The 24249-nt window shown below is 33.6% G+C and overlaps 2 protein-coding genes and 1 pseudogene across 2 annotated transcripts; all 3 read right to left on the bottom strand.

The window, feature by feature from the left end:
* Nucleotides 1-1754: 1754 nt before the first annotated feature.
* Nucleotides 1755-7173, bottom strand: LOC140830766 (eukaryotic translation initiation factor 2 subunit gamma-like). Its single transcript, XM_073194241.1, has 9 exons — nucleotides 7071-7173; nucleotides 4906-5093; nucleotides 4745-4806; nucleotides 4223-4335; nucleotides 4037-4139; nucleotides 3636-3863; nucleotides 3343-3561; nucleotides 2496-2756; nucleotides 1755-2323 (listed from the first exon to the last, which is right to left on the bottom strand). The coding sequence occupies exons 2-9, from the start codon at nucleotides 5009-5011 to the stop codon at nucleotides 2021-2023; spliced, it is 1395 nt and encodes a 464-aa protein (XP_073050342.1). The 5' UTR covers nucleotides 5012-5093; nucleotides 7071-7173; the 3' UTR covers nucleotides 1755-2020.
* Nucleotides 7174-10271: 3098 nt separating this feature from the next.
* LOC140830014 (UDP-glucuronic acid decarboxylase 2-like) lies at nucleotides 10272-12915 on the bottom strand (annotated as a pseudogene).
* Nucleotides 12916-18415: 5500 nt separating this feature from the next.
* Nucleotides 18416-20160, bottom strand: LOC140829729 (uncharacterized). Its single transcript, XM_073193033.1, has 3 exons — nucleotides 19950-20160; nucleotides 19760-19850; nucleotides 18416-18683 (listed from the first exon to the last, which is right to left on the bottom strand). The coding sequence occupies exons 1-3, from the start codon at nucleotides 20017-20019 to the stop codon at nucleotides 18545-18547; spliced, it is 300 nt and encodes a 99-aa protein (XP_073049134.1). The 5' UTR covers nucleotides 20020-20160; the 3' UTR covers nucleotides 18416-18544.
* Between the last annotated feature and the right edge of the window lie 4089 nt (nucleotides 20161-24249).

Genomic DNA, 24249 nt, shown 5'->3' with positions numbered 1-24249 from the left:
GAGATCTGTCTCACAAATACGACCCGTGAAGCCGTCTCACACAAGTTTTTGCCTATCCACTATGGATGAAATAAATAAATAGAAGAAGGCAAAAACTTGTGTGAGACGGTCTAACGAGTCGTATTTTATGAAACAAATATCTTATTTGGGTCATCCATAAAAAAGTATTATTTTTTATGCTAAGAGTACTACTTTTTATTGTGAATATTGGTAGGGTTAATCCGTTTCACATATAAAGATTCGTAAGACCGTCTCACAAGAAACCTACTCATAAAAGAATATAAAACAAAACTAAACAACCGCTAACTTTGGATTTTATTTTCATATCTTACTGACTCTTGGTTTTTACTTTTTAGTTTTACTGGCAGTACTTACTTCCCAACTTGAATCTTCAAATTCTAATCTCAACAAAATAAAAATAAAAAGCGAGTGAATCCTGTCCCAAAATTTTTGGGAAAACTAGATATTTTTTGGGATTCTTGATTGTACTTGTATTTTTCCTAAAATAAACTATAACCAGAATTAGGAGTTCACGATTATATATATATATATATATATATATATATATATATATATATATATATATATTTTATTTTCTAACCAACCAATAGGGCATGATATGATATGTTAAATATTTGGTCCAGATTTATCTAGGCAAAAACTTATGTAAGACGGTCTCACGGGTCGTATTTTGTGATACGGATATTTATTTGGGTCATCCATGAAAATATATTACTTTTTATGCTAAGAGTATAACTTTTTATTGTGAATATGGGTAGGGTTGACCCGTTTCACAGATTAAGATCCGTGAGACGGTCTCACATGAGACTCACTCATTTATCTATTATGATTACCAGTGAGCAAGATTTCGGTTAAATCGAATTAACCGATTGAACCGAGCCAATTCGAAAATTCGGTTATTTCGAAAATTCAATTTTCAAATTAAAAAATTCCGTTAATTCGGTTCGGTTACGGGTTTCAAAATTTTGAAATCGATTAACCGAATTAACCGATATAATAAATATTATTATTTAATAAATTTTTATTATAATCAATTTTTATATATATTTTAATTTTTAATTTTAAAATCGATATAACATGGATTAATTGTGTTCAAACAAAACTTATACATTCGTGATTTGTGTGATTTTATGTTTTTATACATTTATGTAGATTGTAGTATTCAAGAGAAATTACATATATAATTAAAGTTAAATCACAATTTTTTTAAAAAAAACTAATCGGTTAATTCGGTAACACGATTTTAATTCGGTTCGGTTTTCATCGGTTATGAAAAGTAATTCGATCGGTTCGGTTATAAAAAATATTTCGGTTCGGTCGGTAACCGAACCGACCGAATGCTCACCTCTAATTATGATTTGCTAAATTTGTTGTACCTCTTGACGTAACATTTTTTTATTGATTATTTGATACATAAAAATTCACAATTTGTTTAATCAGCTCTCTAACCCGAAATCTTGGGTCTGTCCCGAAAGAAAAATATAATTTTTTATGTTTAAAATATTAATTTTCACTTCAAAAATATCATTTTTTATTGATTATATTACGAAAACCAGATTTGAATAGTATGTGCGAAACTGAGTCGCTGACGCTCGTAGAATAGTACCATCCATCTGGTAGCATTAATATGCCAGCAAAGTTTGGTACTGTTTAATTTGTTCAAGATTATTCCCTGGTTAAGTTATCAAATTACCAGGGAAAATGAATAATTGTTGTGTAAAAATCAATGGGGGTTGAGAATTTTATGCCCAAAGAAAGTACTCAAACATCCAAAACGTATAAATATAATTCAATACCGACTCCAAAACTGAAACAAAAGCGAAAAATCATCAGGAAAGAAAAAAAAAAGTAAAAGAGTATCCGAATATCCATACAATATATCAACTTCCATCGAACAAAAAATGTTCCCCGCAATTTTCTGCCTTCCCACATCTCTTCCGCGAATTTTCTCGCCTATGTCCGCTTCTTTCGGGTTCTTGTGTAAACCAGGTGGTTCTCTTTAAAGGGGGCAGGGTGGGACGTCAAGAGTAATACCAGCTTGAATCTGACCCCAGCCAATAAGACGCCAGTGCTTCTCAATTCTACGACTTAAGGCAATTTTCTCTCCTTTGCTGGTGCACACAGGGGAAGTGAGTTGTAGTTTTGCGAAAACGTTCTTGACAGCAACAACACGCGCCCCTGTTGACATAGACCCTATGTTTAACATAAGGATCTCTCCCTTGGCCAGTTTCGAGACTTTACCCTGCCTCTCTGTATCCTTTGTCCTAACACCCAGTAGACGACGCAGCAAAAAGAAATTAACCTGTAGTAAAGCAAATTGTTCAGCAAAAGCACTTGAATGTTCTTCAAAAAAACACTCCTATTCAAATGGATTTCACATGCCACGTTTACATGCAAAAGGCTATTTTCAATCAGGAAAATACAGCTTAAACATAATTTGCCAAGTTGGAGTTTGTTGAAGTAGTGACACTTACCTCTAGTTCAACGTACACTTCAGGTAGTGATCCGACCTCTCCAAGAACCTGGCCGACCAACCTATCTGCACGAGTAAGTGTAGGGTCCATGGTCGTTCCAACTCCGATAAGGCCTCCAGGAACGGCAAATTGTAACTCGTTTTGCTCAGCATATAAGGAGACTATTCTGGAGTATATAGGGGTGCACTTTATGTTTCCATTTTCGTCCTTGACTACAATACCTGGACGGACCTCTATAAATTGATTTACCTTCAAAACGCCCTGCAATAGTAATCTGACAGTTTTATCATATTGGGTCAGTTGGCCAATTAAGTTGCGTGAGTCAATTTTCGGATATCTACAAGACAGGAGTGATTATTTTTTTGAAGTCAAATATTAGCCATGAATTTCAATGTTTGGCAAAAATGGTTGTGTTTTATCAATTCAGGAGTTTGAATCATGCGTACACAATTCCAATCATATTTCATTAAGATTGCCTTAAGTTATGGTAATTTCTGGACCTTTCTTTCCATTTGACCTCGTGCATCTTGGATATTAATTCCGCACATCTACTCGTTTTCTAGCTTAAGAGAAGTGTTAAATATAAATAATATCGGTGGACCACCTTCCACTGACTTAAGCTTTCGGGAGCACCTAAAATGATGAAAATTGAATATGATATCTACCTATTGAAAAACCACTTTTGTGGCATTTCAGCTTCATATAAACAATAGTCACTAACAGAAAACTTAGCACTCACAAAGAGAAAACTGAATAACCAAGTCCTATAAAGGATAAAGGATAAAAGTATGTGGACTGCAATCAAATTTTCGTTCTTTGAAGTTATGAGTAACAAAAGAAAATCTACCTTCAGAATACTTCCACCAGCAACACCACCCCGGATTTCATCAACTTCAAAACCAGGCTTATTGACGTCGAAGGACCGGATTACAATCATATTTGGTGGTGAAATGAAGTTCCTCTCTGGAATTGGGATTTTCTTCACAATGTATTCAGATACAACATCAATATTATACTTCAGTTGTGCAGAAATTGGTACCACTGGTGCACCATCTGCAACAGTTCCCTGTAGAGAAATATGGAAAACAATGTTAAATGTATGCACCAATGAAATTTGAATCGTATCACACATCAATCAACCTGAATGAATTTCTGAATTGCATCATGCTGGTTGATGGCAACATTTTCCTGAACTAGATCAACTTTATTTTGGAGTATTATAATGTGCTGAAGACGCATAATTTCAACAGCAGCTAAATGTTCTGACGTCTGAGGTTGAGGACAACTCTCATTGGCAGCTATGAGAAGTAAAGCTCCATCCATAATTGCTGCCCCATTAAGCATTGTAGCCATGAGAATATCATGACCCTGTGGCATCAAAACATTTTTCCATGAATATAATATGCTTGAATCCCAGTTGAAATATTTGGTTCATAAATACATATCACAATAAAACTTCACTGACAACTCAGACTTTATCTAAAGTTATCCACAACAAAATATCATCACATGTGTAAATAAATAGCCATAGAAACCATTACCGGGCAATCAACAAAAGAGACATGCCTAAGCAATTTCATCTTGCTGTTTTCAAAGCCAGGCACATCGCAGATTGGCCTGTCTTCCTTTCCACTTCCGTATGCCCTGAAAAGAAAGACAAATCATCAAGTAAATGAACCAGGAAATAAATCCACATCAATAAACTGAATTTGCATTGCCGGACTTACTTGTAGCACATAGGCCGAGAGCAACGATCATCTTCACACTTGTATATTTTTGCATTGGCATATCCAAGTTTGATTGTAATATTACGTTCCAATTCATTTTTAAAACGAACAGTCTGCAGGTGAAAGGCATTCCAAATTGAAAGAACTTCGATTCATACACGATATTTTTTAGCATTTAGTACCCAAGATGTATGAATATGAACACATGCTTTCTGAGAACACTGGAAAAAGGTAGGAAGTAGGAATTTAGGTTCATACAGTCGCAAATCATTAAAAGTTATACTACCATAAACTATAGTAGACGGTTATGTCCTCTAACAAGTGCAACCATCAAAATATAAAAATACTTAAACTGGCCATGTTCCAAGATAATTAAACTAGTCAATATATGGCCCAATTCCTATCTATCCAACTGATAATTTAGAAATTAAATAATGAATCACTCGGATCCTCACAGTACTTTAAATGCCACAACAAGCATGAATTTCTAAACTCACAAGTTCAAGAAAATGATTGATATACCTGAACACCAGATATGGCTTTTACAACTGTTGACTTCCCATGAGCCACATGACCAATTGTCCCTGGAGGAGTAAGTTAACGGGATCAGTAAAGAGACTAATTGAAAGTGTAACAACAGTCATAGTACGCATAAAGCAATTCACAAAACAAAACAAGCTAACCTATGTTTATTGTCGCCTGACGAGATATAACCTCAGGCGAGAGTGGATGTAGTTTCGTCACATCCAGCTTACTTAAGTCCTGCTCCATCAATCCCTTTTTCGACATTCTGGCAACTCTTGATTCACTAAATACCGAAATGTACAATTTCGTGCAGAGAGGGAATAACACTTCGAAAGCCCTGAATAGTCTGTAACAAAAAGTCATTGGATTTAGCTTAAAAGGCTGATCTGGTAGCATAGAATTTGATCTAAATACAACACCAGTTTGCAAGTTTAATCTGGTGAAATTTTACAACACGATGGCTGAGAATATACAGAGCGGTATACGCTGAAGATATTTTGAAGTTCCATTCTTATCTCACAATATATCATGGAAGCTCACAATGTATTCAATAGCTAATTCAACTTGGAAACCGTACTAGTTTAGATAGAAGCCATCGGCAACATATTCAATGACCACTGAAAAAAGAAATCATTCATACCCCACCATCATAAAAAAAACGTGCATTTCCAAAATAACACAGACAAGTTAACAACTAATTCTGAAAACAAAAACATAGCAAATAAATTATAAACGATCAATGCAACGTAAAACTTGTCATTCAAAAAATTCCTAAAGCCTCAATCTCCCAGATTTACATCGATATTCAGTTAGTTCACCTGAAAAATGATCAGAATCACTTTCCCTGAAACCCCGTTTCAAAAATCCAATCCCAATTCGAGTGAAACCCATCTAATGCTTCAAAAACTCGAAACTTTGGAATAAAACCTTGAAGCTCTTCACTCACACATACCCTAAGAAACTTCCCAGGAGGTTAATCATCTCAAAATTGCTTTAAGTCAAACACACTTAAGTTCGAAGTTCTTATGTAATAAGCTTCCGAAAATAATATTCACCTTCTTGAGATGAGTATTACCTATAAAATTCTTTTAAACCCTCCTCGACTGTTGTCTGTAGAGTCTCATAACTGCACAGTCTTGAATCCCTCTCATTCCAGTGTGAAATCAGTTAATTTTCATGTTTCATTCGCCTAGAAGCCTGCCAGGATTCGCTTATTGTCCATGCAACCTCATGACACCGACGATCACCCCCACCATCTTCAGCCCCGGGCATCACATGCCAACCAACTGACGAACCACACCGTACTAAGAGAGGTCGGCGCCCCATATTCGACAACTGTACCAAGACGTGTCTTTCCAGCGTGCTTATGTCCCCACTCACACGCACCCTAAGAAACTTCCAGGGGGTCACTCACTTAACTTTGAAGTTCGTATGTGATAAAGCTCCCGAAAAGAATCTGGATTAACTCCCCAGAATGGATCATAGTATCTGGCATAACTCTCCAAATTGGATCATGAATGTCTGGCTTAACTCCCCAGGCTGGATCATAAGTGTCTAATTTTAACTTACTAGACAAGGCCACAAACAAGATTAAGATAACACCAAAATATTTGTTGAAATCTATCGTCAAGCAATAGATCTTATATTTAAACTTAACATATTTATAAAATACACATTCCACTTACGATCTTCTACTAGTGTTAAAATCAAAGTTGACTGCAAGAGAACTTGAATACCTACATATGGAACTTCAAGCTCTGTGTAGAAAGAGAATTTTGAGGGTTAATTATTATAAAGTAGAGTGCAGAATGAGAGGAATGAAAGATATACGTTTTATATAACTAGGAGAGAGTTGGGCCGATGTGATAATTGGGCTCAAGCTCAAGTGCTAGGGTCACACACATTTCACACAAAATTAGATGCACACAGAGAAAAGCTATAATAATTACAAAGCAGTAAATCGCGTTTGCAGCTTTGAAAGTATGATTCACGTCAAGAAAATATAAAATCAAGCCAATGATAAAGCTATTCCATCAGCTTGTAAACCATTAATCCTTCGAATTCAATACACTCAAATTCATTATCCCAACTTCATAAAGATTAGAAAATCCTCTTCCCAAAAACCCTAATCTCCAAAAATCCAATCAGATAGTAGAGAAAACCCACCACTAAAATCAAGAAAGACGCCTCTCAAATTACAACACACGGGAGCCCATCAAGAAAATTCCAGAAAGAATAACAGAAAAATAATAACAGAAAAAATGAAACGGTGCGAGAAATATGAAACTGTGCATAAGCGAGCAGAACAAGAAAAAGGGCTGACCTTTGTCTCACAGCAGCCGTCGGAGGGTTCTCTAAATGCGTTTAAAGAGAAGTTAAACAAGCAATATAAAAATGTGTTCTGGGAAAGCTAGGTATAGTATACAGAGACAACATTTTATTATATTCGCAAATTAACCCCTTTATATTTACATATTTGAAATTTGTCTTAAGAGAAAATTGTAATTTTATTTTATATTATAAACAGCAAAAAATTGGAATTTTAATACAACAAGGCTACGTTTGGTTGGAAGGATAGGATAAACTAATGATTAGTATGTAAATGATAAAAAAAATGATTGTGATAGGATGGATTAATATGGGGTAAAATAATATTATGTTTGGTAAGATTTTCAACTGTAGGATAATTTTGAATTTTTTTATGAAAAGACGAAATTGCCCTTCCCCTTCGCGGCGGCGGCCGGCGGCTGGCTGGAAATGGTCCGTCGAAAACGGCCGGCCGGAAATTTCGGCCGGCGCCGGAAGCGGTCGGCGCCGGTGCTCGGCCGGCGGCGGTCGGCGGCCGGCGGGGGGCGGCGGTCGGCGGCCGGCGGGGGGCGGCGGTCGGCGGTCGTTGAGGCGGCGGGTGGCGGCGGGAAGTGGTGGTGAGTTTGAATATAGGCGGGAAGTGGTGGTGAGTTTGAATTTAGTAGAAGGGTAAAATTAGAAAAATAGGATGGATTATGAGTAGGATAAATAATCCTAGGGGATGAGGAGGTATTATTTTAACCTACCTAATATAACCTAATCATTCATAAGAGGGATAAGGTGGGTTAAATAATCACGCGTACCAAACGAGGGATAAAGTAGGTTAAATAATATAAACCTACTTTATCCCTCAAACCAAACAGGGCCTAAGTTGTTTTAGGTTTTATTCATATAACTTATCAATGTTCAACAATAATTTTGATTTTTTTAAGTGATTTTTTTTTTACCAAAATCCAATAAATCATCACTGGATATTTTTAAAAATAATGTAAATTTTTTAAAAAAATTCAAAAATAATGTAAAAAAAAAAAACTTTTCAAAACTACGGCAATCCGCGCTTACGGAGCGCGGACGCTGCTTACGTGGAGCAGCGTCCACGCTTCGTAAGCCCGGACGCTGGCCCAGGTAATCTACTGTATATTTTAGCGACGGAGTATACATCCAAAACGTCGCTAATTTTAGCGACGGTTTCTCAAACTGTCGCTAAAATGGAATCTGCGATGGTTAAACTACCGTCGCTCATCTTAGCGACGATTTAAAAACCGTAGGAGATGTCGTAAGAATTATTCGATCTCAATTGAATGTTGTTCATTTTCCTCAGCATCATTCTGTGGTTGAATGTCATGTACAAGATGCAGCGGACCAACATTAAGTAAATTTGTAAAACTGTGTATGTTCGACCAAGACGGAGTCTGAAAATCCTATTGACCAAACAAACCAAAGTCACCTATCCCTGAATCAGTCCGCGTTTCGTAAGCACTGACGCTGATCCACGTAAGCGACAGAATATTTCAGCTACGTAATATATATCAAAACCGCTTCGTAAGCACGGACGCTGGTCCACGTAAACGACGGAATATGTCAGACATCCCTGTTTTTTTCTCTATCTTCACTACAACAAAAATAACTTTTCGCAGCAAAAATACATTTTGGAATGTAGCTAATCTTAGCGACGGTGTTTTACTTAAATCGTCGCTAAAATGAGCAACGATTTGTTAACCGTCACGGATTTAATTTTAGCGACAGTTTAAAAACCGTCGCTAAATTTTAGCGACGGTTTGGATATATATTCCGTCGCCAAAATGTACAGTAGATTACGTGGACCAAAAAAACCTTGATTCCCCCGTCTGACGAAAATAAAATCTATTACACATATTAAAATAAATCCAAATAAAAAAAAAGAAAAATAAAGACAAAATGACACATAATATTTCAATTGAAAGGAAAAAACTTATAATTTTCTTTTTATTTTTGTTTAGATAGATTTTAATGTGTATAATATAAGTCATATATAAAAATATCGATGTCAAATAAGTAATATTTGTTAGTTAGTGACTATCGACCAAAAAAATTTACAAAACAGAAAAATCGACAAAACAAAACAATCTAAATTATTGTATAAAAACAAACTTTGACAAATTTTAAATGAAAACTTAAAATAGACCAACTTAAAGAACTAAAATTACAAATTTTCTTTCTTTTTGGGTTTGTTTCACCCTAGTGCCTGCACGGGCAATGAACCGCGCGGATCACTCCACATGAGTGATCCAGGCCCACCTCCCTGTAAAAAAAAAAAATGACTCAGAAAAATCCGAGCCGTTTGATATACTTGTCCGCTATACAGAAAATAAGAAAAATCTAGATTTACTGCAATAATATTACAGTCACACTGTTAAGTAATAATTTTGATCCATTTATATATTTATTTTATGATATCATTGAGTTAAATTGATAATCGTATCTAGAAGTTATTATTAATAAATTGATATAATCCACGTTGCCAAAAATTTGTGCGAGACGGTCTCACTGGTCGTATTTTGTGAGACGGGTTTGTTATTTAGGTCATCCATGAAAAAATATTACTTTTTGTGCTAAGATTATTACTTTTAAGGCAAAAACTTGTGTGAGACGGTCTCACGGGTCGTATTTGTGAGACGAATATCTTATTTGGATCACCCATGAAAAAATATTACTTTTTATGCTAACAGTATTACTTTTTATTGTGAATACCAATCTCACAGATCATGATCCATGAGACGACTCACTCTACTTTTAATTATGAATATCGATAGGATTGACACATCTCACAGATAAAAATTCGTGAGACCGTTTCATAAGAGACCTAATCATCCTAGTTAAACATATCTTACATGGTAAAAATTTGGAAAATGGGGTTTCAAAATGAATTCCATTGGTTAAGTATATTTTCTTCTTGTTAGAAACAAGCTGAAACATCTTTTTAAAGTTGCCCCATGTTTGCAGGGGAGCTTTTGAACATGAACATATGTAAATGAAGCTGAATCGTTCAAACACTAATTCCCCCAACTCTCAAAACAAAGAATTTGGTTAATTTGCTGTCAAGAAATTACTTCAAATCTGCGTTTCTCTACCAGTTTACTATTATAAAATTATTACTCTTATAAAGAAATACTACTTTTGAATTTTCCATGCATTATTCCATTTTCTCTAGCTCCTACTTTCGGTCTTTTTCTCAGTCTCATAAAAATGTAGAAATCTACGCGCCTGTCTGATCTTTCTGATCTCCGAATATGCGTTGTGTGAAGTCCGACACCATCAGAGGAAGTCCCTTCGTTAAAGGCACGTTCGGTTGCCATCCGAGAAGCTTCTTGGCCTTCGAAATGTCTGGTTTTCTCTTGTGAGGATCATCTTCTGTATTCGGCCTAAACTCGATCCTTGCATTTGGATCAATTGTATCTTGTACCACCTGTATGGATAACACATCTCAAAAGCTTTCAAAAGCACCTCACTGTTCATAACAAGGACTCTGAAGTTCGGAAACTTGTGATGGTGTAAGAGTTTACCCGAGCTAGTTCAAGCATGGTGAATTCACCAGGGTTCCCAAGATTGAATGGACCTACGTGATCGCCTTCCATTAGTCGCATTAGACCTTCCACCTGTTTGCAAAACATGAAATTTTGTGTGCGATTGGTTATCAAAGGAGTATATCTTGGCTATCTTTATGCAAGAAACATATGGTTGCTGACCAGATCAGAAACATATTGGAAACTTCTGGTTTGCTTCCCATCCCCATAAACAGTCAAGGGCTGCTTTCTTAAGGCCTGAAAAAGTTTTATCAGAAAACAACTGCATAAAACTCAACAATACCGGATAACACACATTTTGCATCAAAAATTTTAAGGTTGTCAAGACCTGAGCGACGAAATTGCTAACGACACGCCCATCATCTATGCACATGCGAGGCCCATAAGTGTTGAAAATCCTAGCAATTCTCACCTGGATAAAAGATGTCCAGATAAATAAAATGTGACAATCAAATCTATATTATTGATTCTGAATCCTGATCAATATGTTACCTCAAGATTGAGTCCTCTGTGGTAATCCATGGTCAAGGTCTCAGCTGTACGTTTTCCCTCATCATAACAACTCCTAACGCCTGCCAAGAAATCGATCAAAGCTAAATAAGATAACATACGACTAACTTGAGATAAGTATCTCTAACTTTTACAAGAAAATGGAGTTTCTTTGTCCTGACTCACCAATGGGGTTGACATTGCCCCAATAAGTCTCGTTTTGTGGATGCTGCAAAGGGTCACCATACACTTCGCTGGTGCTCGTTAGGAGAAAACGAGCGCCGACCCTTTTCGCCAGTCCCAACATATTCAGTGTTCCCATCACATTTGTTTTGTGATCTCAAGAAAAGACAGTCAAGAAAAATCTTACCAGAACTCCAACCAGGACATGATATATTTCTTGAATGTTTTTCAAAACTTTAAATGTATAAGCACATTGTGAAGATCACTGATTAGAGTAAAATAAATCAAGAAATGGATGATAAATGAAAGAAACAAGTGAGAGGATATAATGGTCTTGACAGGGTTATACTTGTAATGCACTGGAGAAGCAGGGCAGGCCAAATGGTAAATTTGATCCACTTCTAGCATAATGGGCTCGACTACATCGTGCCGAATGAGCTCAAATCTTGGGTTTCCAAAATGGTGCAAAACGTTTTCCTTATTTCCAGTGAAAAAGTTATCAACGACAATTACACTGTCGCCCCGAGCCATCAAACGGTCCACCAGATGGCTCCCTACAAAACCAGCTCCACCGGTGACCAAAACCCTCAAACTTTTGCTTTTCAAACTTAAAGGAACCTTCCCACCTGCATCACGTTGAACATTCTAAAAATATGCTTTTGTTGAAGAATTTTATACTTCATTTTTTTATTAAAAAAAAAAGCCTACTTTGCATGTCCCTTTCAGTGTTTCTCGGTATGAAAACTCCTCATATTTTACTTGATTCATAGAGATTATAGAACAAAAGAAATCACTACTCACGATCATATTACATCTACAAAAACACTCAATTTGATTAATTATGATATTTCTAACCCAAGGTTTTAAACATATAATAAAGAGCAGAGATTTTCAGAAATCCTTTAAATTTGGGATCAAAATCACGGAATAAACAAGAACACTGCATGCAGAAAATGGAGAAAACATTGAAATCCATCAGCTTATTAAGAAAAAAGAGATAAATTGAGAAAAAAGAAGAAGAAGAAGAAGAGATCCATTAGAATTCAAAATTTTTTAATAGCTAATAATACCTGCGCTGTGGTACCCGAATCCGTCGTGTAATTCATAAGCAATCCTCCGAGGAACCTGGGCCGAATCCTCTGAAAGCCAGATCCTTTCATTCTGCCGAGGCAAATTCGAAGGAATGACAGTGAAAACCACACAAGCAATGGCAATTCCAACCAAAAGACACACAAATCTTTGCTCTTGAAACATATAATGAAAAGGGTACGCCACAGAAATTTTCTTTTGATGTTTTTTGGCGTAGCTAATGTTGGAAAACTCATCACTGCCCATTTTTTATGTTCTGATCACAATTTCCAGAGCAAGAAATAAGCGATTCAATACTAAATTCAAAACGAAACAAGTTCAGAACATTTTAATCATGAAATGAACGGAACATTCCGAATGTGGGATGCGGATTAATTGATAGAAGAGAGCATGTATCAAACAACCAAAAAAAAAGGTCGATTATTTGATGCAGACTGAATATTAATGCATGTGCATGTATGAATTCAGATACATTTTTGTGTGTGTGTTGTATGAGTTTGCGTGTGAAAACCTGAAAGTTAGAGAAATGGTGAGATCCAAGATGGCGGGGAGCGGGGGCATTTGCATTAAATGTCGGCGAAAGATCGCTGCTTGTGGCGTTACTCTTGCTGGTTTCCGTTTTTCTATGTTAAGTTTCATATTATCAAGTGTGCGATTTTTTTACCTGATTTGTTTTCGATTATAAATAGAAAATTAAATGGAATTAATCAACTTTTTAAATATGGTCCTAAGAGATCAAGAAATTAATTTAGTTAATAAACAACAAATTTCTTGCATTTGTACCTGACATACTAGCATTCACATGATATGAAAAAACTAGACGATAAGCTTGAAAAATGTATTGAAAAGACATCTATTATATATTGTCTATAAATTATTTGTGTTAAAATTAACATTTGTTTGACAAGAAAAATGATTGTTGTTATTTTAGAGCAACAATTATATTTTGAGACTATGTGTTACTGTCTCGTAAAAAAACATATGGATATTATTTGATTTGGTGCATTTATACCTGACATGCTCGTATTTACATAATCTTGCACTTCATTCACGATCCCTATAATTGAGCATGGTTTTCATAATTCTCTAAAGAAAATGTTTCTGTAAATTTGATGCATGTACTGTGTTATTTGGTTATATTGTCAACTTTTGGTCTTTGGTTTTATCGTCATTGTTCACTAGCTTGGTCAAAAAATAAGCTATTTTATCTTTTGTATGGATCTTCTACATTTCCACAATTTCCTGCAAGTGTAAACACATAACTCATAGTATATTTTCTCTTATCCAGATCACCTGTATAATCTGAATCGACATAGTCTTTGAGTGTAAAACTGATCCTTCAAAACATAATACAGCATTTGAGGTATTCTTAATGTATCTAAGGATCTTCTTAATAGTGCTACAATGCTTTCTTCCAAGATTCGTCATATACTGACTAATTGTTCTAACTGTTTGAGCAATGTCCGGTCTTGTACAGATCATGGCGAACATTAAACTTCTCACCACTGATGCATATAGTACCCGGACATCTACATCCTCTCTGATTTACTGCTAGAACACATCTGCGAGGATAACTTGAAGTTAATAGGAAGATAGGTCGAAATTGGCTTATTATCTTGCATGTTTAAGCGTTGCTAGACTTTCTTCAAATAATTTTTTTGTGAAAGCCAAATTTTTATGTTACTTCTGTCTCGATGAATTTGCATCCCTAAATCTTATTTGTTGGTCTCAAGTCCTTCGTATCAAATTCTCTAGCCAATTGTGCCTTCAATCTTTGGACCTAATTTTTTTTTTTTTTTTTGCCTGCTACCAACATGTCATCCACATACAACAGCGAAATGAAATAATCATCACCAGACCTCTTGAAATATGAACAAGGGTCTGCACTCAGTCTATTGTATCCAAGTATTATGATATAGGAATCAAATCTCTTGTATCAATACCTCGGCGCCTGTTTGAGACCGTACAGAGATTTGTTCAACATGCAAACCAAGTTCTCTTTGCCTTTTTTTGTAAAAGCTTCTGGATAGAGCATATATATTTCTTCTTCAAGATTTCAATGAAGAAACGTCGTTTTCACATCTAGATGTAGGTCAAATATTTCACACGATGTCAACACTACTCTGACTGTTGTGAGCCAAACCACATGAAAAAATATATCACTGAAATCAATGTCCTCTTTCTGAATATACCATTTTACCATCAATCTAGCATGATGCCGCTCCACTTGGTTAATCCTATCATGCTTTATCTTATAGACACATCTCTTATCAATGACATTCCTCCTTCGTGGTAGTGTAACAAGATCCTAAGTTTTATTCTTGTCTAATGTCTCCAATTCTTCCTGCATTGCTATCATCCACAAGGATACATCCGAGCTTTGAGTAGCCTCGTGGAAACTCGATGGCTCACCATCCTCTAATAATAGACAATATGTAATATTTCTTTCCGTGACATAATCTGAAAGCCAACCTGGTGGTCTTAACAAGAAATTTGACATTCGTCCGTCTTATTTTTCATCTGAAATATAGTAGTTTCTGAATTCAGCATGTCTTTATCTTCCTCGAAGATAACATCTTTCCTGATGACAAGCTTGTGGACAGTAGGATCCCACAAGCGAAACCCCTTTACTCTATCAGCATAATCAAAGAAGATATATTTTCTGAATTTTGAATCCAACTTCGATCTTTCTTACTCATTGTACAGAACGTACACAATACTTCCAAATGTAAGAATAATCTGCCAGCTTCCGATTCCGCATCTCCATTGGAGTTTTCATATCAATCGCCACTGAAAGAGAACGATTGATAATATAACAAGCGGTTTTGACTGCTTCCGTCCAAAATGACTTGTCTAGACCAGCAGTCCTCAACATGACTCTTGTTTTGTACAACAAGGTCCTGTTCATCCGCTCCGTCACTCAATTTTCTTGAGGTGTGTAAGTCGTCGTGAATTTTCTTTTGATGCCCTCATATTGACAAAATGCATCAAACTCATCACTGGTATATTCTCATCCATTGTCAGTCCTCAAACACTTGATTTTCTTTTCAGAATCAAGTTCAACCCGCGCTTTGAAATCTTTGAAGATCCGAAAAAGATCTGATTTCTTCTTGATTGGATACATTCAACATCTCCTAGAGAAATCATCGAGGAACTAGACAAAGTATCTCACTCCTCCTAGGGATACAACTGGTGCTTGCCAAAATCCGAATGAATCAGCTCTAATATGCTTTTGCTTTTGGTAGAAGTGTCAAATTTTAATATATGTTGTTTACTGGTAACACAATGCTCACAAAATGGTAGTGACATTTTTGTAAGTCCCAACAGTAGCTTCCGTTCTGAGACAATTTTCAACCCTCGTTCCGACATATGTCCGGGCTTTCTATGTCATTACGCTGTTAATTCTTCTCTTGAACTAATTGATACAACAGTTAGTTCCGTCTATTTGTGTGTTTCTTTCAAAAGTACATATAGATTTGCAAAAAAAATTCTGCTTTCATAACCACAAGCGCAACTTTCGAAATTTTCATGATCATGTTCTCGATACGGGTTTTGCACTCGATGTCATCCAATTTCCCCAAGGACAAAAGATTTTTTTTCATTTCCCTTTACATGTCATACATCTTGTATGATGAGAATGGTGATATCAAACATTTTTATTTTGATAATACAGATCCCAGCTATTTCAAAGGCATATGATCATTTCCCATTAATACAAATCCTCCCGAGACTAGTTCATAATGATCAAATCATTCTCTCCAATATGTCATGTGCCACGTCATACCTGAATCCATAATCCACGTGTCACAAAATTTGTGATTGTCTTCTAAAACTGTTGCCGCTTCGCTGAATAATATTTTACTACCGTCTGAAGTACGGGCCACATTTCCTTGAGAACTCTTCTCGATAATCCTATTCTTTTTTTAAGTGTCTTTTACCTTCACATTAATAGCACTAAATATTTTTCTTCTTACTTCTTGACTTTGATCTACCTCGTATTTGGCTCTCACTGGAGTTGTAGTCCATAAATTTTCATTTTATCATCGGTAAAGCCTCTGGCTGCTTCAAAGTTACCAACTTATCTTCTTTATATTTGGCCAGCTTTCTTTTATGAGAACTGCAGTCAAGACATCGTCGAATTTTAGAAAGCCCATAAAAATATTATTGGTTATGTTGATGATAAGTTGATCATTTGAATCTGGTAAACTTTGAAGTAGAAGCTCAACACGTTCATTTTCCTCTATTTTATGCCTCAAAGAAGCGAGTTGGGCAAATAGAGTATTTAGTGTGTTGATATTGTCGATCATCGATTATGATTCCACCATCCGAAAAGTATAAAGCATTCTCTTTAAGAAAATCTTGTTGTATAATGACTTGATCTAGTACATATTTGTCATAATAATCCATACCAATTTTTCATTTTTTATCTTACAGATACTTGACATTATTTCGTCTGCTATGACCAAGTGTAAATTGACAATAACATTATAATTCATCTCATTATACTTTCCATCGTCCGTCATTTCCACTGGTTTATCTCCAACAGCCGCCAAGCAATTCTCCTTTCTTAAAACTACTTGTATCTTTATTTTTCACAACATAAAATTGTTTCCATTGAATTTTGCTATCTCGTATCCGTCCGCCATTATGTCTACAATAATTTAGGTAACTGTACAAAATAACTCCTCTTTAATAAAAAATTTCTCAAAAAAATCTTTTCTGATGTAGAAGATCAGTCTAGACTGTAACCACAGAGCATACTCAGAATTTTAATAAATTTTAAACCAATGCTCTGATACCATTTGTTGGTCTCACGTGCAACAACTTGAAATAACAATATGAAAATAAATTAAAAACTGGAAACCGAGATTTACGTGGAAAAATCTTAAAAAATTATTAAGGTAAAAACCACGGGAAATATGAAAAGAATTTCACTATAATATTTTATAGTGTACAATCACTCACTGTGTTTGCAAAAAGAATACATATTCTCTCAATACATGAGAACAAATACCTCACAAATATTATAGAACTAAACACTCAAATGCTATAAGATTATAAAGAACTCGATGAAGAATGTTTTTTGAATGAGGAGAGGGAGCTCTATTAATAGAGCTACTCGTCCATGCGAAACAGTGTGTAGGCAATTTCCTTCCATATGCAACTTTCAACTAAACCTGCAAAATACATGTCTTTTCCTCACAATTAATCACCACTAAAATGCATTTAATGTATTTCCTATGTCAATCTATTTCTCCGACATTATTGACTTTTATATAAACTCACAAATTTCTAAAGATTTTTCCACATAACTTTGTAGATTTATTTTACATGATTTTTATCGATATTTGTATAAGTGATTTTGTAATTTATGATTATGGATTTTAATTTTTAGATTTTTCTGAATAATTGATTTTGTAATTTATGATTAAGAAATTTTTTTTAGATTTTTTGAACTACAGTTGTACATGTATAATTTTTATTTATTTAAAATATTTTTATCTATCAATATAAATATTTTTAATTATTGATTTAATTTATTAAAAATAATAAATAAGTCGATATTAAATTTATTATAATTAAATTTTAATTATTCACTAAAAAAAAAACAAAATAATTATTTATTCTTAAAAATGCAGAATGAATATGTTAAAATATTTACAATTAATCAAACTTTATATAAAAAAAAATTAAATATTATAATTATCTTATTTTATACATTTAATTTTTTATTTGTCATATATATATATATATATATATATATATATATATATATATATATATATATATATATATATATATATATATTCACGTCATATTTGAATTCCATTATAGGTTAGATTAATTAAAAAAAATTAATTTATAAACTAATAAAATACTATAATTTTTTGTTATGTACTATAATAAATTTTAATAAATAGATTTTAAATTCACCTGAAAAATAAAATTGATTAAACTATTGTTATCAATATAAAACATATATTTTTAAATCGTCGAAGAAAAATAAAAAAGGACGAGAAAAGAATAAATCAGTATCTTCACAACAATAGTGATGGTTATAAGCCAAGTAAAAACGGGAAACTCCATGTGCTAATAAGTGTGATCATCTTCTTGAACAGAAAAATGGTGACATCTAACATATGTGAATTTCTGCAAGAAAAGGAGTTCAATCTTTGTGTGGCTGCTGTTGATGAAATTCGAGGAACTTCGCCACACGCTCTTCTTTTGCTCCTGTCTTGTGATCATAATACTCAACAACGGCAGCACCAGCTAACGCAGCAAGTGTAAGAGCCTGCGCATGCAGCCTGTTTCCAAGAAATATTGTTCAAGGAATTGGCAAGTATCAGATATCGCATAACAACAGTTAATAAAACTCTCGCGAAAACTCTAAATTAAATAAAGATGAGATGTTTTTGCCACAATTTATGATTCATTCTGAATCAAATGGTTAAACACAGGTAAAATAATATCAATAAGGATCTTTTCATTGTTTACATGTGAGTATGACCTTCCACCTAGTTTAGCATCAGCTACAACCAGGTTCAACAAATGGATGGAAGGATTGCTACGGCATTTGAAATCCTCAATTTCCGGTCTACTTTAACACAATCGTGATAGTTATTTGATGGAAACATTATGCATTTCAAGATAAAAAGAGAAGAAGAACCCCCCAAAATCAGCTGGTTGGTTTCATGTCCCAAAAATGGATACACCACGTCCCTACCGTCGTAAAATAAGAGCACCTGGCTATGCCCATTCACAAGGACTTGATTCTATGTCCAAACATCACATGCCAGCAGATGTATATAAGAGCACTACACCAAAACATATGAATTCTGCTTGTATCAAGACATGGACAGACTACAGTTCTATAACCAAAATATGCCATCATTTCTATCTCTTGAGTTTCCAAATACAACATGCAATGAGTTTTATCTTCCGAAATCGTCGAGATTCGTTATCATATAATGTTTCAATCAAACATCCCATTTGGAAGTTCAAGTTTATACCCAATACTTAAATCACCAAAGGGCATAAGACCAAAATCTACTTGTGGCGAGCCCTGGATGCAGTACGGCCATGGATTACTTGGGAGCAAAATCGCATTTTTCTTAAAACATTAACTGTGAGATTTTGCCAAAACATGGGCCTTATAAATGCAGATTTTTCATCAAGAATCACAAAGCTACATCGGATTCTACAAATGCATATTTTTATCAACCTACGCCCAATTGGAAAATGATCCTAGTTCCTACCAATCATTTCAAAAGCAAATGGAAATCAGCAGGATAACTGAATCATCACTAAGAAAACTCAATAAACAATACAAATAAGGAAAAGAAAGAAATAGAAAATTGATCGAGATCATAAACAGCTATACCTAGCATGAATAATCTTGACACTGGTTTTCATATTTGGTTGCGACCAATTATACGCCATAGAACCCACGATCCCGCTAGCCCATAAAGTCCCTTCGAACAAACAATAAAAGCAAACAACCCATTAAAAATTCAATCTTCCAACAGAAAATCGTCAGAAATAAAACAAACAAATAAGAACAAAATAATTACCGACTGCTCGAAGCTTGTGCTCCACGACCCATTCCCTGATCGATTCGAGCTTGCCCTTTTCTTCTCCCATTCTTTCTCGTTCTTCTCCTCTTCCTTTCTTGGCCGTTTTCAGAATTCTTCGAAAATGTTTATATAAATTTTGTTTTTGCCTATATATATATACAGAAAGATGGAAAAACGAATTTTGACACGCCGCTTCAAAAAGGTTCCACGTTTTAGATTAGTCGACGGAGGAGAAAAAGAGGGAACTTACGAGTCTCATATGATATTGTCTCACGGATCTTAATCTATGAGACGGATCAACCCTACTCATATTCACAATAAAATGTAATACTTTTAGCATAATAAGTAATACTTATTCAAGGATGACCCAAATAAGAGATCCGTCTCACAAATACGATCCGTGAGACCGTCTCACACAAGTTTTTGTCTTATATTTAATATTACCATTATCTTGTCTATTTATTTTTAACTAATCATATTACTAATTATAAGTAAAATATAATAAAAATTATTATTATTATTATTATTAAATAATATCTTTATAAATAATATAAAAGGTATTCACCCATACTAATCCATTAATTAACTAATATATTAAATCTATGGAGCATATTTCACACCATAAAATTTTAAAACAACAAAAAATATAGTTTAAATAATTATTTTATTTAATGGTTATAAGAGTTCATATATAAAGTAATTTATTTGGATTTGATATTTAAATTTTTATACAAAAAAAATATGTTTTTCCTCATTATACTTTATATATTTGGTCCTATTATATAGTCAAGCCCACAGAAGATGTATTCAGCCCATTGTTATTTTTCGCTAATTTTTTTAGTTATTTAAACTAAAATAGGTATTGTTATGGATAGGAAAAAATACCGAAACTTCGGTATATCGTGCATATCATATCGAAATATACCGCATATACCAATATTAACGATATTATACCGATACCGTAGCGAAATTGTGGTATACCGAATTTTTTTGGTAAGAACGATATGTAATTTATGTTATACCGAAATAATTTCGGTACGATATCGGTATTCATTTTTCGGTACGGAAAAATTTCGGTAGGGTAACGGTATTATTAAAAAATCGATATACCGTACCGAACCATGCCTAGGTATTGTCAATCCTCTACTAATTCAGTTGTGGCAAATCTAATGTCTAATCGTATGGGTATGGATTTATGTCTTTCGTCGAGGTCTCACCAACGTTTACCTGAACTCACTCGTGGTTCGAGAGGTGATTAATAATTCAGTTACGTTGGAGATTCAATCGATTATGAAAAAATCGAGACTTTTTATTTCTGTAATGTTTATGAGAAAATCGACAAATGGTGTTGTTCATAATTAGCTCATGAAACTATTACATCGAAACCGTATCTTGAATGAATTAACGAGGATTGTCCTCTATTATTGGTTGATGCTATAAAACTTGATTTGTTGAGTTATTCCATAGGATTGATGGTCTTCTATGATTGGACTGTGGACATGACTTGGAAAAATAATTTAAATTTTGAATTTGAAATTGAAAGGATACCAATAGTATTTAAATTATTTAATAATTATTACTATGAATTCAGATACTATAATTTTGAAATCATTCTTTATTAAAAAATTCTAACAATTCCGTAAAAAAACATTCTAACAATTTATTTACTTAATTCAAAGACACCTTCACGTATCAAAAAATTCCAACAATTTCTTAAAAAAAAAATTCAACCAATTTCTTTACTTAATTCAAAGACACCTTCACGTATCGATCTACTTTCGGAATTCATTTTTCAAGATTGCGAAAATTAAAAAATTCCTTAAATTTGATATTTGAAATGTTATTTTAAGAAAAATCAATGTATGGTAAATTTTATTATATTATAGATATTTTTCTTTGGGGATAAATCTAACAAACATACTAGGTCAAACAATAGTAAATGGATGACGAGTCTAATTAGTATTGTACCTACATATATCAACATTTAAATACTATGATATGTACTATTTTTTTCTAATTTATTCTAATAAAATTCAAGTGAGGTGAGAACAAATAATTAAAATTGAATTAAATAATAATTTAACTCAACCACGCAAATAACACTAGCCACGAGATATTGATTTGAGAGAAATTCAATTTCTTAAAAATGACTTTAGCACACAACGATAACAAGCTAAGATATAATCTGGGTATAAAATTCAAATTCAATAAATTAATGATTTAATTCACCATAAAATTTTCTAGATTATTTATCAAACGATTCATTGACTTAATAAACACAATTAAATCTAACGGTCCAATTATTCATAACTGGATTTAGTTAGATCCAATTGCATTATCGTTATGGAATTTTAGTTTTTCAACCTGATCATAAGCCTTATCTAAATTTTGAGAGAAATAAGGCTTTTTGGTGCTTTGAAACTTTTAAGTAACTCTCATGTGTTGACAAAAGATAAGAGGATTGGATGAGTTTGCAAAAAAAAATTATAAATGATAAAAAAAATAAAAAGATTGATGAAAACAAGAGATGAAGGATCAAAGTTAATAAGAAATGGATGATTAAAGATGAATGATCGCATTACATTATTACTGAAGTGTTTATTCTCTCTCTCTTTTTTTTCCTCTTTGTGGTCTTATTGTAACCCTAAACCCTGACCTAATATTATAAACTTGAAAAAAATAAATAAATTGATCGGATCATGATCTTACAAAATTTAGTAGAGAAGGATATGAAAGATAATATTATGGAGTGTTTCATGAATAGATACATAAAATAAGAGTGATCCTCGAACTGAAATACCCTTGAGCAATATGTCTTTTTACTTTCACACTACAGGCGTCTCATTATTTTGATATTTTCTAGTCCACTTGACAACGTGACTTTGGCCCGGAAAGTGAGTCCAATGAATAATGAGTTTCAAATTCATGTATATGATTCATCTAAACACGTGACTTCGGTCTGGCATTGTGTTTTCACCTTGGCTCGTAACTGATAGATTGTACGGATTCTACTTGAATACGTGGGGAAAATAACTACAACGAATGATGTTGGGATTCACCTCTTTAGCATACACAATCATTTTAGAATCTGGAACAGTCATTGCATATTCTCGCATTACGTCATTGTTTTGTTCATTGCAATACATCATAACATTTTGATTACAGCCTTGGTATAATATTAATTTATTAGATATATAAATGAAAATCTAGAATATTACCTCACTAAGTACTCAAAAACTTAACCTCTTTTTTCTTATATTTACTGTAAATTCCAGATATAGAAGAACTAGAGCCACACTCGGAGGAAAATTAAAGGGTTAATATGTTCAATTGTCCCAAAATGTATTGTAAAATAATATGTCGTGTGATCGTTTAAAATATGTGTTGTTTGATACAATGCCATGTATTTAAATAATCTGATGCTACGCTTCCGCTATTATGTTAATGTTTATATATTTTAGAAGTTGGGGCACACATAGGGATATAAACAAACCAAACCGTTTGTGAGCTATTAGAAGCTCGATTCGATAAAAGCTCGTTTGAGCTGTTTAACGAGGCTCGTTAAGATAAACAAACCAAACTCAAGCTTTACAGTATTCGACTCGTTAGCTCGTGAACATGTTCGTTGATAAATTCATGAGTAATCTTTTAGATGAAAAAATAATAGTTTTGATATTTGATTTATTGATTTTGCATATTATTTATGAAATATATAAAAAAATCTATTAAATTTATTTATTATAATAAATTTACAAATTTTAATAAGAATAATGTATTTTTTCTTTAAATATATAATTAATTTTTTAATTAATTTAATGGAAATTTAAATGTATAATTCATATTTATTAAGCTTGTTTAGGCTCGATAAAGGCTTGAATAAGCTCGTGAGCCATGCATATATTCGTTAAATAAAGCTCGAGCTCGGCTCGATTATAAACGAACCAAGCTCAAACATTCAAGAGTTCGGCTCGGCTTGACTCGATTACATCCCTAGATACACATAAATAATGCACAAAAATAAAACTAACGACAAGACATTGATTTGAGGGAAAAATCAAATTTTTAAAAATGATTAATGCGCGCAACGATATCAAGCTAAGTTATAATCTAAGTGTCAAATTTGAATTAAATAAATTAATTACTTAATTCATAACAAAATTCACTGGATTATTTATTAAATAATTAATCAAGTTAATAAACTTAATTAAATATAATAGCCTAACTATTCACAATTGAATTTAATTAGTTTCAACTACACTAAGTTTCTATAGAATTTCACTTTTTCAACCTAAAGTCA

The sequence above is a fragment of the Primulina eburnea genome, chromosome 4 (assembly GCF_022965805.1).
Source record: "Primulina eburnea isolate SZY01 chromosome 4, ASM2296580v1, whole genome shotgun sequence".
NCBI lineage: Eukaryota > Viridiplantae > Streptophyta > Magnoliopsida > Lamiales > Gesneriaceae > Primulina > Primulina eburnea.
Note: the sequence above shows the minus strand (reverse complement) of the source record. Positions and strands in the feature narration are given on the sequence as shown.

Bases quoted from the DNA above. Each gene is read 5' to 3' on its own strand.
- LOC140829729 (XM_073193033.1), bottom strand. From the start codon at position 20,019: ATGGGAGAAGAAAAGGGCAAGCTCGAATCGATCAGGGAATGGGTCGTG. The intron at 19,851-19,949 runs GTAATTATTTTG...GTTTGTTCGAAG, and splicing joins GCACAAGCTTCGAGCAGTCG to GGACTTTATGGGCTAGCGGG. The intron at 18,684-19,759 runs GTATAGCTGTTT...TCTTGGAAACAG, and splicing joins GTCAAGATTATTCATGCTAG to GCTGCATGCGCAGGCTCTTA.
- LOC140830766 (XM_073194241.1), bottom strand. From the start codon at position 5,011: ATGTCGAAAAAGGGATTGATGGAGCAGGACTTAAGTAAGCTGGATGTG. The intron at 3,864-4,036 runs GTAATGGTTTCT...TTGATGCCACAG, and splicing joins TCTCTTTTGTTGATTGCCCG to GGTCATGATATTCTCATGGC. The intron at 2,757-3,342 runs GTAGATTTTCTT...TTACTATTGCAG, and splicing joins CTGGTGGAAGTATTCTGAAG to GGCGTTTTGAAGGTAAATCA.